At 40.1% G+C, this 15,079-nt stretch overlaps 1 protein-coding gene across 3 annotated transcripts in view; it reads left to right on the top strand.

Moving 5' to 3' along the window:
* Positions 1 to 12,870, top strand: part of LOC143018049 (uncharacterized) — a 29,007-nt gene extending 16,137 nt beyond the window's left edge. For all 3 annotated transcript variants that reach the window (XM_076173088.1, XM_076173087.1, XM_076173086.1), the window contains exon 7: positions 11,634 to 12,870. In XM_076173088.1, coding sequence (XP_076029203.1) covers positions 11,634 to 11,813 — 180 coding nt within the window. In that variant the 3' untranslated portion in view covers positions 11,814 to 12,870. The remainder of the gene's footprint in view (positions 1 to 11,633) is intronic.
* Positions 12,871 to 15,079: the final 2,209 nt, after the last annotated feature.

The raw sequence follows: 15,079 nt of genomic DNA, 5'->3' as shown, positions 1-15,079 counted from the left end.
GCATGTCGCTGTAACTACCTATTGACGCCGGTTATTACACAAAGGTTCTTACAAATATGCATTGCGTTGGTGGTACAACTGTGGAACGGGGAAAAAAAAAAAAAAAAAAAAAAAAAGTAGACAAGTAATCAACGGGAAAAGTAAGAATTAGTCTCCAATTATTTCCCTCCACCCACACACCTGACTCGTGATTGTTGCCGCTCGGAGGCAGTTGTGGTGGGATGTTTTGTAATACTTCGCTTACCACCTGCCGGCCCAACTAATTTTGGGCAGGTGTTTATTTTCCTACTTTCATTCTATTGTTCCATTCTCCCTCTGTCAGGATGGATGTTGTATTGATGACTTTGGTATGGTTTAGATTACGGAATGAATCATCCTGAGTTGCGATGGCTTCACCCACTGGCAGACCCTGGGGCTGACGGTAGGAGAGGTTCTAACACCTACTGATCAGTTGCTGAATGTGAAGGGGGATGGGGAGGGAAAGGTAGTTGCAGTGGGGAGCGCTAAGACAATGACAGTGATGTGCGAGGAAAATAGAGGAGAAATAAGGAAAGATGAGGTGAGGGCAGTTGTTAAGATGATGAGAGTAGATGAGGCACTTGGGTTGGAAGGGTGTCATGTAGAATGTCTAAAAAAGAAAGGTACAGTGATGGTGGACTGGCTGGTGAGGCTATTTAATGTTTGTTTAAAAGAGACTAGAGTGTCAGAAGACTGGAGGAGTGCCTGTATCGTTCCCCTTTTCAAGGGAAAGGGGGACAAGTGAGAGTGTAGTAGTTTCAGTGTGAATAGTCTGTTAAGTGTAATTTGGAAGGCTTATGGGAGGTTTTTGATTGAGAGGATTAGGAGAGTAACAGAGGTAGTAAGTGGTGAGGGACAGTGTGGGTTTAGGACAGGTAGGGGTTGAGTGGATCATAATTTTGTGGTAAGATACATATATGAGGAAGGTTTATGAAAATATAAGGATGTTTGTAGGGCCTTTATGGAATTGGAAAAGGCTTATGACAGGGTAGAGAGGAAGACACTGTGGGAGGTATTGCAGATATATGGGATAGGAGGAAAGCTATTAAGAGCAGTCAAGATTTTTTATGAGAGTAGTAGACCCTGTGTTAGAATCAGAAATGGAGAGAGTGAGTGGTTTGAGGTAAAGTTGAGACTTCGTCAGGGACGTGTTACGTCGCCTTGGCTGTTCGATTTACAAAGGATTACAAAGGCGGGGGATGCCGATAGGAGACCGTTTGGACCATATCAAGGTCGGATTAAAAAAAGAATGATAATAATGATGTATAAATAACAATAATAAAGTAAATAATAATAAATAAAATAAATGCATATGTATAGTTAAATAAACAGGTAAATAGTAAATGATTATAGATTCACATATAACTAATAATAAATGAGAATCAAGAAAATGATAATAAACAGAAATTATAACAAAACAAATAAATAGATGATATAAAATAAATGACAGTCATTACAGCATCTTGCTTAGGTGCTTATCTAAATGTATGTACACATGCGGCTCGTGCGTACCTGTATGTACACATGCATGTGCATAACTGTGTGTCTATATCCCTGTGCATAACTACAAAGGATTATAAAAGCGGAACATGCCGACAGGAGACCTTTTGGTCCATAACTAGGTCGGGTGCGAAAAAATATATAAATGATAAAAAAAAAAAAATAATAATAATACAAATGATAATAAATAAAATAAACAATACATAGGTATAGTTAAATAATAAACAAACAGGTAAATAGTAAATGATAATAAACTGACAGATAAATAATAATAAATGAAAATCAAGCAAATAACGAATGAACAGACAAATAATAACAAATAATCAAATAATATAAATGGCAGTCATTACAGCATCTTGCATAATTGTTTATCTAAACGAATCTTAAAGCTTTGAACTTAACCACATTGCAGGAAGTTAATTCCACTCATTAACTATACGGTTGGCAAAGTTGTTTCTACCCACTTCCAAATTTAATCTATTTCCTGACAGTTTGAGAATTTTTTATTTTTTATTTTATCTTATTTATTTATTTATTTATTTTTATGGGTGGGGTGGTCCAGAAGGTAAATGCAAGGGTAGTGGATCGGAGATGGTTAAAGAAAATGGAGAAAAGTGTGAGATAAACCAGTTGTTCTTTGCTGACGACACTACGCTTGTGGCAGGATCAGAGGAGGGATTGAGGAAGTTAGTGACAGAGTTTGGTAAGGTGTGCGAAAGAAGGAAGTTGAAGATAATGTGGGTAAAAGTAAGGTGATGAGATGTACAAGGGGAGAAAGTGGCAGCAGACTGGAAGTGATTATTAAGGGAGAGAGACTAGAGGAAGTAGATAGTTTTAGATCCTTGGGCGCAAATGTGGCGGGAAAGGAAGGAGTGGAGGTGGAGATAGAATGTAGATTGAGAGAAGCAAGTAAATGCCTTGGGGGATTAAAAAGTGTAATGAGAAATAGACTTTTGGGAATGGATCCAAAGAGGAGATTGTATGAAAAAATGATTGTGATGACAGCACTGTATGGGCAGAAACATGGAACATAAGAGAGGAAGAAAGAGTTTGAATGTGTTTGAGATGAGGTGCCTGAGCTATATGATGGGGGTTACTAGGCTGGATAGAGTGAGAAATGAGGAGGTGAAGAGGAAAACGGGAGTGGAAAGGTAGTTGGGAAATAGGGTGGATGAAAGAGTATTGGGATGGTTTGGACACATGGAAAGAATGAGCGAAGAAATATTAGTAAAAGAGATGTGGAGGGCAGAGGTGGAAGGAGTGAACATGAGGGGGCGACCAAGGATGTGGTGGATGGTTGGGGTAAAAGAGGCATTGGGAAAGAAGGGAATGTCTGTTGAGGAAGGACGGAAGACAGAAGGTAAGGGTGAATGAAGAATGGTTGTGTATAGATGATGCTGTGACGCATGAAAGGGAGTAGGTGAGGGATGGGGGTTGAGGAAGTATGTGTGAAAAATAATTTGACGCAGACCGAAGGGATTTCTCCCCGTATTCTCTTTTTTCTGCATGAGGGGAGGAGAGGGGGGGAGGGGGGGTCGCCGAATGGGATGGCCCATCATCCAGAAGCAGCCAAGAAAAGAGGGAGGAAGGGGGTTGAATGGGGGTGGAGTATGTGGGGATGAAATGGGTGTGAGTGGATTTTATGCCTTTGTTTTTTTGGCTACCTCCCTTGTAAGGGGGAAAAAGCCAACTGTATATCAAAAAACTTTTGGGAATTTAGTCTCTATTAGACACAATATATTATGCTCGCGTATCCTTGAATAGTCATTTATCTCCAATCTAGCCGATAATAAGCTATCAACATTAGCATATGCTATTCTCAGTTTCCTTGTAGTGCTTACCTTACAATACTTGATTTTTTAGAAACCGTTTCCTCATCTTCTGACTGACAACTCGTTCATATTTGTTAACATCTTCCATATCCAAATATTCTTAACTTTTCTTCTCGTGCTAACATGCAAGACTTCTCGATTAGTTTTTGCCATGGTTTGCGACCTGAACTTTGTGTGTGCGCGCGCGCATAGGTCAGTGTGTGTGTGTGTGTGTGTGTGTGTGTGTGTGTGTGTGTGTGTGTGTGTGTGTGTGTGTGTGTGTGTGTGTGTGTGTGTGTGTGTGTGTGTGTGTGTGTGTGTGTGTGTGTGTGTGTGTGTATTTACCTAGTTGTATTTTACGGGAAGGGGAGCTATACTCGTGGTGTCCCGTCTTCATATTTCATTTTATCTAAACTGTTTTTAAATTCATGAATTGTTTTTACACACACCACTTTTTCGTCCAACTTGTTCCAGATGTCTATTACTCTGTGGGGAAAGCTGTTCTTTTTCATGTCCCTTCTATAATTGTCTTTCTTGATTTTCTTTCCGTGTCTTCTTGTATTTCTACTATTCCATTTGATTAGATCCTCATTATCAATAGTTTCTATGCCTTTCATGATTCTATAGATAGTTATCAAGTCTCCTCTCTCTCTTCTTTGTTCTAATGTCAGGAGTTCAAGTTTTGTTAGTCTCTCTTCATATGATAGTTCTGAGAGTGTTGGTGCTAGTTTTGCAATTGCTCTTTGTATTCTTTCAAGTTTTGTTATACATTTTTTTTTTGTACTTGGTGACCACATCGTCGCTGCATATTCCAATCATGGTCTTATCAAGGTAACTAGTATTTTCTTCACCATTTCTTCGTCCGGGTATGTAAAAGCCACTTTGATTGTTCCTAATAAATTATAAGTTTCTCCAAAAAATTTGTTTATATGCTTCTCTGGGGACATATTATTCATAATAACGACTCCCAGGTCCTTCTCGTTTTGTACTTTTTATTTCTTCTCCCAATTTACATGATCCCACTATTATTTTTTTGCTTCTTCCAAATTCCATTGTGCTACACTTCTTGATATTGAATTCCATCTCCCACTTCCTATTCCATTCCCATACTTTATTGAGATCACTCTGTAGCGATTCACAATCTTCTTCAGTGTTCACTTTTTTCAACAATTTTGCATTATCCGCAAAGAAGCTCATATAACTTTCAATTTCTTCACCCATATCATTAATATATATAGCAAATATTATTGAGGCCAAAACTGTTCCTTGTGGAACACCACTTATCACTTCATCCCAATTAGAGTGTTTGTCTGTTATCACCACTCATTTTTCTTTCATGTAAGAAGTCTTCCATCCACTTCAGTAGTTTGTCCTGTATTCCTCCTGCAGTTTATAATTTCTTAAGCAATTTCTTATATGGCACCTTATCAAAAGTTTTTTTTAGGTCTAGAAATGCACTATCAGTCTTGGCACATACTTTTCTACTCCTTTATAAATGTTTGTCAAAATACTTCATTTCTCTTCTACTGTTGTTTCCTCCTTGTGTATTCTTTCCCAGTCAGCTTTTTGAAAGAATTATTTTATTTTGTCAAAGTTTGTAATTTCATATATCAATCTTCCCTTCGTTTTTTCATGTATTTTTCCTCATTTAGTTCCAGTTCAACCAATATGTGGTCAATCTTACTTATCAGTGTCTTATATTCAATCTTGTCCACTATTCCGGGTTCTGATATGATTATTAGGTCCAGTCTCGATGGTTCTTCCTCATTTCTATACCTAGTATTCTCTTGTATCCATTGCGTCATTGTATGTTCAATAATCATATCAAGTAATACATTTCCCCATAGGCCATCTCTACCCTTCACTGTCATCTCTTCCCAGCAGATTTCTTTACAGTTAAAGTCACTCATTGTAATTATTCTTCCTCCATCTTCCATTATCTTACTTAATGATGTCCTGTTGTCTTCTAACATATTTTTGTGTTCTCTCTCTTCCCACGAAGCCATTTTAGGAGGCACATAATTTACTACAAACTTCCTGCTCTTCCTATCCTTGTCCTACTCTTCCATCTTAATCATCTCTACACTATTCTTTCCATATGTGACATTTCTCACATTTATATTCTTTTTAGTCAGGAACCTAACTCCACTCCTTTGTTTTACCTCTCTGTTTCTAATCCAACAATTATATGCACCATGTCCTACACTGTTGGGTGGTAGTGGACCTTTCAATTTTGTGTCTATAATTCCCATTATATCCGGTTCTTTTTCCTTCAGGTAACCATTCAGTTCGTTCAAGCCTGTTATTAATCCATCTATATTTGTGTAAGACGCTTTTAATTTTTTGTTACTTCCATCGTGTTTTCTGTTTCCCATCCGTTTTTCTCTGCTATGAACCATTTCCTCACTTTCATATTCACTACTCTCCAATAGAATGTCTCTTTTTCTGTCTCTGTTATTTCTCTTTTTTTTCTTAGCTTCTAGTATTTTTGCTTTCTCATCCTCTCTTTCCTCTTTATTCATTTCTCTTTTTTATCCATACCTGTTTAAACTGCTCACTGTCTGCTAGTTTCCCTGTTTTTACTAAGATATTCTCTGCTGTCGTTTGTGACCTGAATCTAACCTTAATTGGTCTGGTATTATCAGTATTGTATTTCCCAGTCCTATATATTTCTTCAATTTGTTTTCCTATTTCAGGTTCATCTTCTTGAACTACTTCTAATATATTATTTACTTTTTCTTTTTCCTCCTTTATTTTTGTAGTCCTATTTAGATTATATCTCTCTTCCATCCCTGATATAATTATACATACATACATATACCAAGGCTTTTCCCCCCTTACTAGGGAGGTAGCCATAAAGGGAAAGGCATAAAATCATTTCCACCCATTCCATCCCTGAAAACACTCCACACCCCTCCACCCTCCCTCTTATCTGAGCACCTCCTTGATGACGGCTCATCCCTGCACCTTGTCCACTGCCCTGGGTCAGAAGCAGTGTCGCAAGACACAGCACATCCACAGCAAGGCCGCTTCATTAAATCGGCGACCCCCCTCTCCGTCCCCCCCATTGCATAAAAGAAGAGGACGGGGAGAAATCCCTTCGGGCTGCGTCAAATTTTGCTCACACATACTACCTAATCCCCCCCCCACCCATTCCACCTCATGCAATCACAACATCTTTCATATACAACCATTCTCTATTCACCCCTGTCTTCTGTCTTCTCCTGTCCTTCCTCAACAGATATTCCCCAATTCCCCAAAGCCCCCTTCACCCCATCCATCCATCTCATCCTAGGACGTCCCCTCATGTTCACTCCCTCCACATCTGCCTTCCATACCTCTTTTACTAGTCTTTCTTCACTCATTCTTTCCATGTGTCCAAACCATCCTAATATTCTTTCATCAACCCTATCTCCCAGCTCCTTTTCCACCCCTGTTCTCCTCCTCACCTCCTCATTTCTCACTCTATCTAGCCTAGTAACCCCCATCATACTTCTCAGACACCTCATCTCAAACACATTCAAACTCCTCTCTTCTTCTCTTATGTTCCATGTTTCTGCCCCATACATTTCTGTTGGCACAATCACTCCTTCATACAGTCTCCTCTTAGCAACCATTGCCAAATGTCTATTACTTTTTAATCCACCAAGGCATTTACTCGCTTCTCTCAATCTACATTCTACCTCCACCTTCACTCCACCTTTTCCTGCCACATTTGCACCCAAGTATCTAAAACTATCCACTTCCTCCAGTTGCTCTCCCTTAATGCTCACTTCCAGTCTACTGCCACTTTCATCCCTTGTACATCTCATCACCTTACTTTTACCCACATTTATCTTTAGCTTTCTTCTATCACATACTCTCCCAAACTCTGCCACCAACTTCCTCAATCCCTCCTCCGATCCCGCCACAAGCGCAGTGTCGTCCGCAAACATCAGCTGGCTCACCTCCCACTCTTCTCCATTTTCTTTAACCATCTCCAATCCCTGTCCCACTACCCTTGCATTTACCTCTCGCACTACCCAAACCATGTATAAGTTGAACAGCCAGGGTGACATAACGCATTCTTGACGAAGTCCCACCTTTACCTCGAACCACTCACTCTCTCTATTTCCAATCCTGACACAAGCTCTACTACTCTCATAAAAACTCTTGACAGCTCCTAGAAGCTTTCCTCCTATCCCTTATATCTGCAATACCTCCAACAGTGCCTTTCTGTCTACCCTATCATAAGCCTTTTCCAGATCCATAAAAGCCCAAAAAATATCCTTCCCCTTTCCTATAGCTTTCTCACATATCTGTCTTACCACAAAGATCTGATCTACACAACCTCTACCTGTCCTAAATCCACACTGTTCCTCACCAATTACTCCCTCCGTTCCTCTCCTAATCCTCTCAATCAAGATCCTCCCATAAGCCTTCCCAACTACACTTAACAAGCTAATCCCTATGAAACTACTACATTCACACTTGTCCCCTTTTCCCTTGTAAAGAGGAACTATACAGGTACTTCTCCAGTCCTCCGGCACTCTACCCTCTCTCCAGCAAACATTGAATAACCTCACCAACCAGTCCACCATCACTGTACCTCCCTTTTTCAGACATTCTGCATGGCATCCATCCAGACCAGGTGCCTCACCTGCTTTCATCATCTTAACAACTGCCTTCACCTCATCCTTCCTTATTTCTCCTCCATTCTCCTCACTCATCACTCTCATTTTCTTCGCATTTCTCACTGCAGCTATCTTTCCTTCCCTATCCTCCTTCACATTCAGTAACTCCCTAAAATATTCTGCCCATCTTCCCCTTACTGCCTTCTCTTCCATTATCATCTCTCCATCTGCACCTTTTACCTTTTCTTCTCTACTTGATTCTCCTCCTCTTCCTCTCTTAATTTCTTTCCAAAACATCTTTTTATTACTTTCAAAATTTTCTGTCATAGTCTTACCCCATTTCACATCTGCTCTCCTCTTTGCATCCTTTACCTTTTGCTTTACTTCTCTTTTCTTTTCTTTGTACTTCTCATATGACTCCCTCGTCCTACTTTGTAACCAATCTGTGTAAGTTCGCTTCTTCTCTCCTACAACCTTCTCCTTCTTTGTTTCCTCATCCCACCATTCACTACCCTTTCTTCTATTTCCTTCTGTCCTTCTTGTTTCACACACTCTCCTTGCACACTTCATGACTCCCTCCTTGAACCATCCCCATTCCTTCTCCACACCCAGCTCTACTCTATCCTTTACTCCCTCCCACTCCTCCTTCAGCTTCTTTCTGTACTTCTTCTCCTTTTCCTTTTCATTCAAAGAGTTCACTCTAAGAACCTCCCTACCTTTTGTCCCTTTCCTCTTTCTCCATCTATCCTCCACTCTCAACTTACCTTCCACCAAAAAATGATCTGATATTCCCCCACCCTCTCCCCTTAGCACATTTACATCCTTAACTCATAATCATGATATTATCATAATCATATCATAATCCTATTTACCACTATATGATCCATTAGCGCTCTATCTACCACCCTTCCCTCCACCACCCTCTCCCATGTGTACTTATGCTTGACTTTCTTCCGAAACACTGCATTTGCTATCATCAACTCTCTTTCTAGACACATTTCCACCATCAACTCTCCACTACGATTCTTTCCTGGAACTCCACATTTCCCAACCACTCCATCGATTGGACCATTTCCTACCCTAGCATTAAGGTTTCCCAGTACTATTACATTGAGATTTCTCCCTAAATCCTCTATGTACTCATTTAAATCTATCCAAAAAGGCTCCCTTTCTTTTACGCTCTTCTCACTGCCAGGCCCATATGCACTTACAAAAACCCACATCTCCTTCCCCAGTTTCACCTTCATCCACATTATCCTTGAGGAAACCTCCTTCCACTCCACTACCCGTTTACCTATTTCTTCACTTACTAGAATAGCCACCCTTTCTCTCCCTCGCCCTCTCTTCACTCCTGATAACCTCCCACTTACACTCCCAAATTTACACTCACCCTCCCCTTTCAACTTAGTTTCACTCAAAGCCAACACATCCATCTTTCTTCTCACAAACATACTATCTATCTCTTCCCTTTCACTCTCATCTGTACCACATCCACGCACATTAAAAGACCCAAACCTTAGGGTGCTGGTCCGAGAACTTCCAGACCCTCAAATGCCTTCTATTTTTTATTTAGGAATGGGCCCTGTGGGGCTCCAAGGAGAAGGATGCCTAGTCCCAATCCCCGTCCCTTTCTTCTCGCCTCTTACGATCCAAGTGGGAATACTTGGTGGCAGTATTCTTTTCCCCCACCACAGGGAATTTCCCCACCACAGAAAAAGATTACTCAGAGAAATGGTACAGGACAGCAACAAGGGGTTGGGGGACAGCATAACGGAGGGACAGTCGTAGTATAAAAGTGTCATCATTTCTCTATGAACAGAGTTTTCCTCTATCATAGACAAAATGATGTGTGGCTCTGGTCCGTAGGGGCGCCCCATATAGACCCTAAAGTATCAACTGCATGCTACTTTGCCACTTTAATAAGTGTGTCTTCAGTTTGTTCTTCCATGTGTTGTGTCACTATATCAGTAAATACAACTTTGTTGTTCTCTTGGATTTTCTTCCAACCCTATGCTTCTTTTGCTATAGACTCTTTATTATTCCTCTTTAATTCCTCATTCGCATCTTTTACTTCTTTTAACTGTCTTTTTAACTCTTCTATTTCTTTAGTTAGGTTTTTGTTCATCTTCTCTAGTTCTTCTAATTTTTCAATTCTCTGCGCAATCCGTGTAAGTTGACCGAACCTACTCTCCCAATGTTCGGTCATTTTCTCAAGTTTTTCCTCTAGGCTTGCTAATCGGGGAGGTTGGTATCCCCCCTCCCTCATTAAATCCATGGATATTATTATCTTCACCTTCCATTGTGCTGCTCTTATCTATATTTGTAATCTTTACATTTTTATTAATCCCATCTTCTTCACCAAAATCACCCGGCCTTCGTTTGTTTACAAGGCGCCTGGCCTCCTGGACCCAGTCTTTCCCTTCCTCATTTCCTTCCATTTTCCTCAGTAATCCCTCCCCTTCTCGTTTTTCATCGCCTTCCCACTACACCACGAGATTTCCCCTTTCCTACAAATACAAAAAGGTACTCCCTCGTCGTTGATATCCACGAAAATTGATGTTTTTTCTGGAGTTCCAATCTTCGCTGTCACTTTGACTGTCGTGTATGTGTGTGTGTGTGTGTGTGTGTGTGTGTGTGTGTGTGTGTGTGTGTGTGTGTGTGTGTGTGTGTGTGCGCGCGCGCACGATCGGTTTTATGCAACTTGTTTTGTCGGTGTGTGTGGTGCCTAAATGGTCACTATATATTTGGATAAGTTGGAATACGATGGCATAGGAAACTTAGATGAGCTATAAAGTCTCCTGAAGTTTCATCATTCTTCTGGGAAAAGAGTACTTTGTAGAGAAATATCAGGAAATTAAACAGTATATATATGTATATATATATATATATATATATATATATATATATATATATATATATATATATACATACATACATATATATGTATATGTATATATATATATATATATATGTGTGTGTGTGTGTGTGTATATATATATATATATATATATATATATATATATATACATACATATATATATAAATATATATATATACAATCACAACCCAAGTAGTAATGATGCCTTAAGTATACAAAGGAATTAGGAATGCCACAATCCCTTTTAAAAAGTGAGGAACAGATTTAAAGACATCCACACCCAGGAACCTACTGACAACTCCTCCCATCTCAGTGTCTTTGAAATGACTGGTTGATTTATGTAGTTGATTTGATATTTTTAGCACCGCAACAGCTTGGTCATATGTCGCCGCTACAAAATATTTAAGGCAGCAAAGATGCCAGGCTGAAACATTTACCGGCACATTACAAATAGATCCTTCGAGATGAAGGGTCGCCTGCCGCCGCTGCACAGAATGGTACAAACTATCTGCAACAAATGAAAGATATGATTTATAAAAATAATATCCAAAATATGCAATGTCGCACACCGTATTAAATGTAGTCTAGTGAGCGGAACCAATGCCACAGCAGTGGAGATACTCGTATGGGACAATCTTTGTCGATTGCAATTGTACTATTAATTATCTAGCGCAAAGTAAAAATACTCGTTCCTTTTCAGCTTCACCGAGCAGTTCTGCCAAGCAACAGTGGAGATACAGGACAACCTTTGTCGACTGCAATTGCACTATTTTTTATAGCAAACTAACAATTCCCTTTCTCGTTCCTTTTCAGCCCCACCGAGTAGTTCTACCAAACGACGAAGTCAGGCAACAAAGGCGGTTGTCCATGGCGTTCTTCGCGAAGCCAGATAATAATATAATATTGGAATCGGTTTGTGGAACCAATAGGTATGCAGTCAATGTTACAGAGCATGTGAAGAGGAAGGTTGCTGAATTAAAGAAATCTGATTAAATTTGTTACTACTCGTGTGATCAAACTGTTAAGATAAGGGCATATCAAAAAAAGTAAGCCGGGTGTAAACGGCCCAGTTGGACAAAGTGACACCCCATCAATCATCGAATTACCAAACCTCCTCGTTGCTTCCTCAAGGTCTTCACTGCAGCCATTCAAACGAACGAACTACTGAGCCGTCCTTAAGTTTCCCCTTATCATATTGTTGTACGCTAAATAGCTACTTAATGCCAACTACCGCTATTCAAACCCCATTGGGGCTCTAAAGCTTAGTACACACTGTCCCTCGTGCAGCGCTTCGTGAGGCAGTTGGCAGTGTTAAATGTAGCGACTAGTGTCCACACTGTCTGTGGCTATCCAGAATGCTGAAGGGCGTCAGTCACCTCTGAACTTTATCGAGAGAAGGGTGTATGTTCTCACTGTCCTGTTCACAATTCATAATACGAGACATTTCTGCTTTATTTGCTTCTTATTTCTAATTTTTTTTTCTTATTTGTTCATATTGCAAAGTCCTTTCGCTTGTACGCCTTGCACTTCACGTCCCAAAAGCAAGGATGCTGCTGTGGTAAATCTATAAATAATTAATTTTGGCCATTTAATATATGCAAGAGTGTTGTTTCGTGTCCATTCGGATATAGGTGTCATCCTTGAGAGCTTAGCGCGCGGCATGCCTCCCGACTCCACGTTAAGATGGACACTGCCCCGCTATGAAATTAGAACCGTCGTGAGTCACGCGGCGTGTTGCAAAAGTAATGGGTTGGCGCTGCTGAGTAATGGGTTGGCGCTGCACGAAGCTCAGTGTATACGGTCTTAAGCATATAAATACCACACATGGTCAGGCAGAAAGCAACTTCACCTATCTCCTATCTTATACCTCTTTTACCTTTATTAAACTCCAGACAAAACTCGTTATCAGACTATTGGAAACTATAAGCCAGTCCCGAACTTGGACAAATCTGCAAGGATTCAAGCGCGCGCGCGCGCACACACACACACACACACACACACACACACACACACACACACACACACACACACACACACACACACACACACACACACACACACACACACACACACACAAACAAACACAAAAAAAAAAAAAAAAGTTTCACTTCGTCTACGGTTGGAAAGATTTCCTTCCTCCCAGGTGATCAAGAAACCAATACTTTTCCCTAACGGTGATTCAATTTGTAGTTGTATGGTTTGCTTTGATTCGTCGTTGTCACTATAGTTACAGTATATCTTATATTTTGTATTCGTTAATTGATTGAGGAATGTTTATTTCTACTTGTTTCTAATATATATATTGTCACATATATTCCCACATATGTAAGGTTGGAATAGAATTATTACTTTGGATAAGGCGTCGCTTGCGATTACGTGGGTGTCCGATTACAGAACGAGTACGGAGGACGCGTGGGAAGAGACCCATACAACTAGGCCTTGTTCTTCGTTTTACGTACACTCAGCCTATAGCGGTGCAGAACGTTTTAATTAACTTGACCAATCAGGTTCAATTTCCATTGACGCAATTCCTATGGGCCAATCAGAGGATTTTTGTAGAAGGAACCAGGGCGCCTTGGGTGTGTCAGAGAGAGTCAGTTTTGAGGAGAGGTGTGTGCCATGTAGAGGTTTGTCGCCTCGGAAAGATTGTCGGCTGATGTAAGTCCTCTGTACTCCCCCTGTATTAGTCGTAAGATAATTAGCTCAACTAGTGTTTAATTTTAGGTGTGGGGTAATGTATATGGTAGTGACGCGTGAGACCTAGACAGTGTTTTCGTCGGTAAATCGAATTAGTTAACTAATTAATTTTCTTTAACCCCCGTTAAAAGTTTTTCGAGCGGGAATCTTCTGTTTAGAAACTTATTTACTCATTTCTATGTTCAGTGATTTAATCACTCATGTAATCCTATTAACTTTAATGAATAGTGTTAAACTTTCCAACTGTGTTTTTTTTCTTCACTTTTTTCACTATACCAAAAAGCTAATGGCGGCCTAATAATTTCTTTAAGTTACCCAAAGACATGGGGTCTTGGGAACTCATTCACTCATTCACTCTTACTATGTGTTACGAGTCAGAGCCTTGTAATTTTTATTTGAGATATCCCAAAGACATGGGGTCTTGGGAGCTCATTTCATTCACTCAAAATGTGTTACAAGTCAGATGTGTGAGCGAGATTCGTAACAATATATATACACATATACACATGTATATATATACATACATACATATATATATATATATATATATATATCATATATATATATATATATATATATATGTTTTGGGCAAAGTCTTTCTCGTAAACAATTCCTATTAAATGCCAAAGCACAAGTGGCGTCAATGATTTTAAGAAAACATTTCTCTAACTCTCTGTATTTCCTTTTCTCTTCATATTTCAAACTCTGAAGGAAATAGTAAAAGGTTTCAGAATGTTGATTCATTTTACCGACAGCTGTTTCAACCATTACAAATGGTCATCTTCAGGGTAATACAATACATCAATACAAACATGGGTATATAAGGCCGAGTGAAAACGGCTGGGAGAGGTCACTCGTAAGGTGGGAATCTGTCTACCCTACCGGGACGGACAGGGTAACTGGGACAGCTTCCCAATGTGGAATTACGTCCCGGAAGTCTGGACACAATCCCCATGTGGGTTTTTGTCCCGTGGTGACGGTCTGTATTTTCTATTAGAGGGGAGGACATAATCAGAGGAAATCTGTACATTTAAGATAGGCTTTTGTAAAGCGATGCTCACTGCCTCAGCTACAACTAAACTTCCATAACAGTTATCATGGTGGATGATTGTTGTATCCCTTATGAGATCTACTAGGAGCGGCTTTTTATCGTGGGCATCGACAAAATGTTGGTGGATGGCTCCGTTGTTACGGTGAGCCTGCAGTCGTCTTCTTAAGGTCGTGAGGGTATGGCCGACGTAGCTAACATCGAGGGGCTTGCATGCCCCTTCAGAACATTTAAATTTATATACTACGCCGGTTTTAAGTTCCTTTGGACACTCGGGGACGGTGCTGCTTTTCATAACAAGGGAGGCAATCAGGTTGGGACGGCTGAAGACTTTCAGTGAGACCCTTTCGTAGGTCTCCTGAGGTGAAACACCTCTAGAGATAATCCTACGAAGGGTATCGGCTTCCTGTCTGTAAGCAGTGCCAAAATCTAATTTGTGGTAAATCATTAGGATTTTCTCCGCGTTGTCAGCAGTGGTTTTGACTTGGGTGTGAAACTCTTCCATATTCTTTCT

The sequence above is a fragment of the Oratosquilla oratoria genome, chromosome 34 (genome assembly GCF_046742065.1).
Source record: "Oratosquilla oratoria isolate Oo_2021 chromosome 34, ASM4674206v1, whole genome shotgun sequence".
Lineage (NCBI taxonomy): Eukaryota > Metazoa > Arthropoda > Malacostraca > Stomatopoda > Squillidae > Oratosquilla > Oratosquilla oratoria.
Note: the sequence above shows the minus strand (reverse complement) of the source record. Positions and strands in the feature narration are given on the sequence as shown.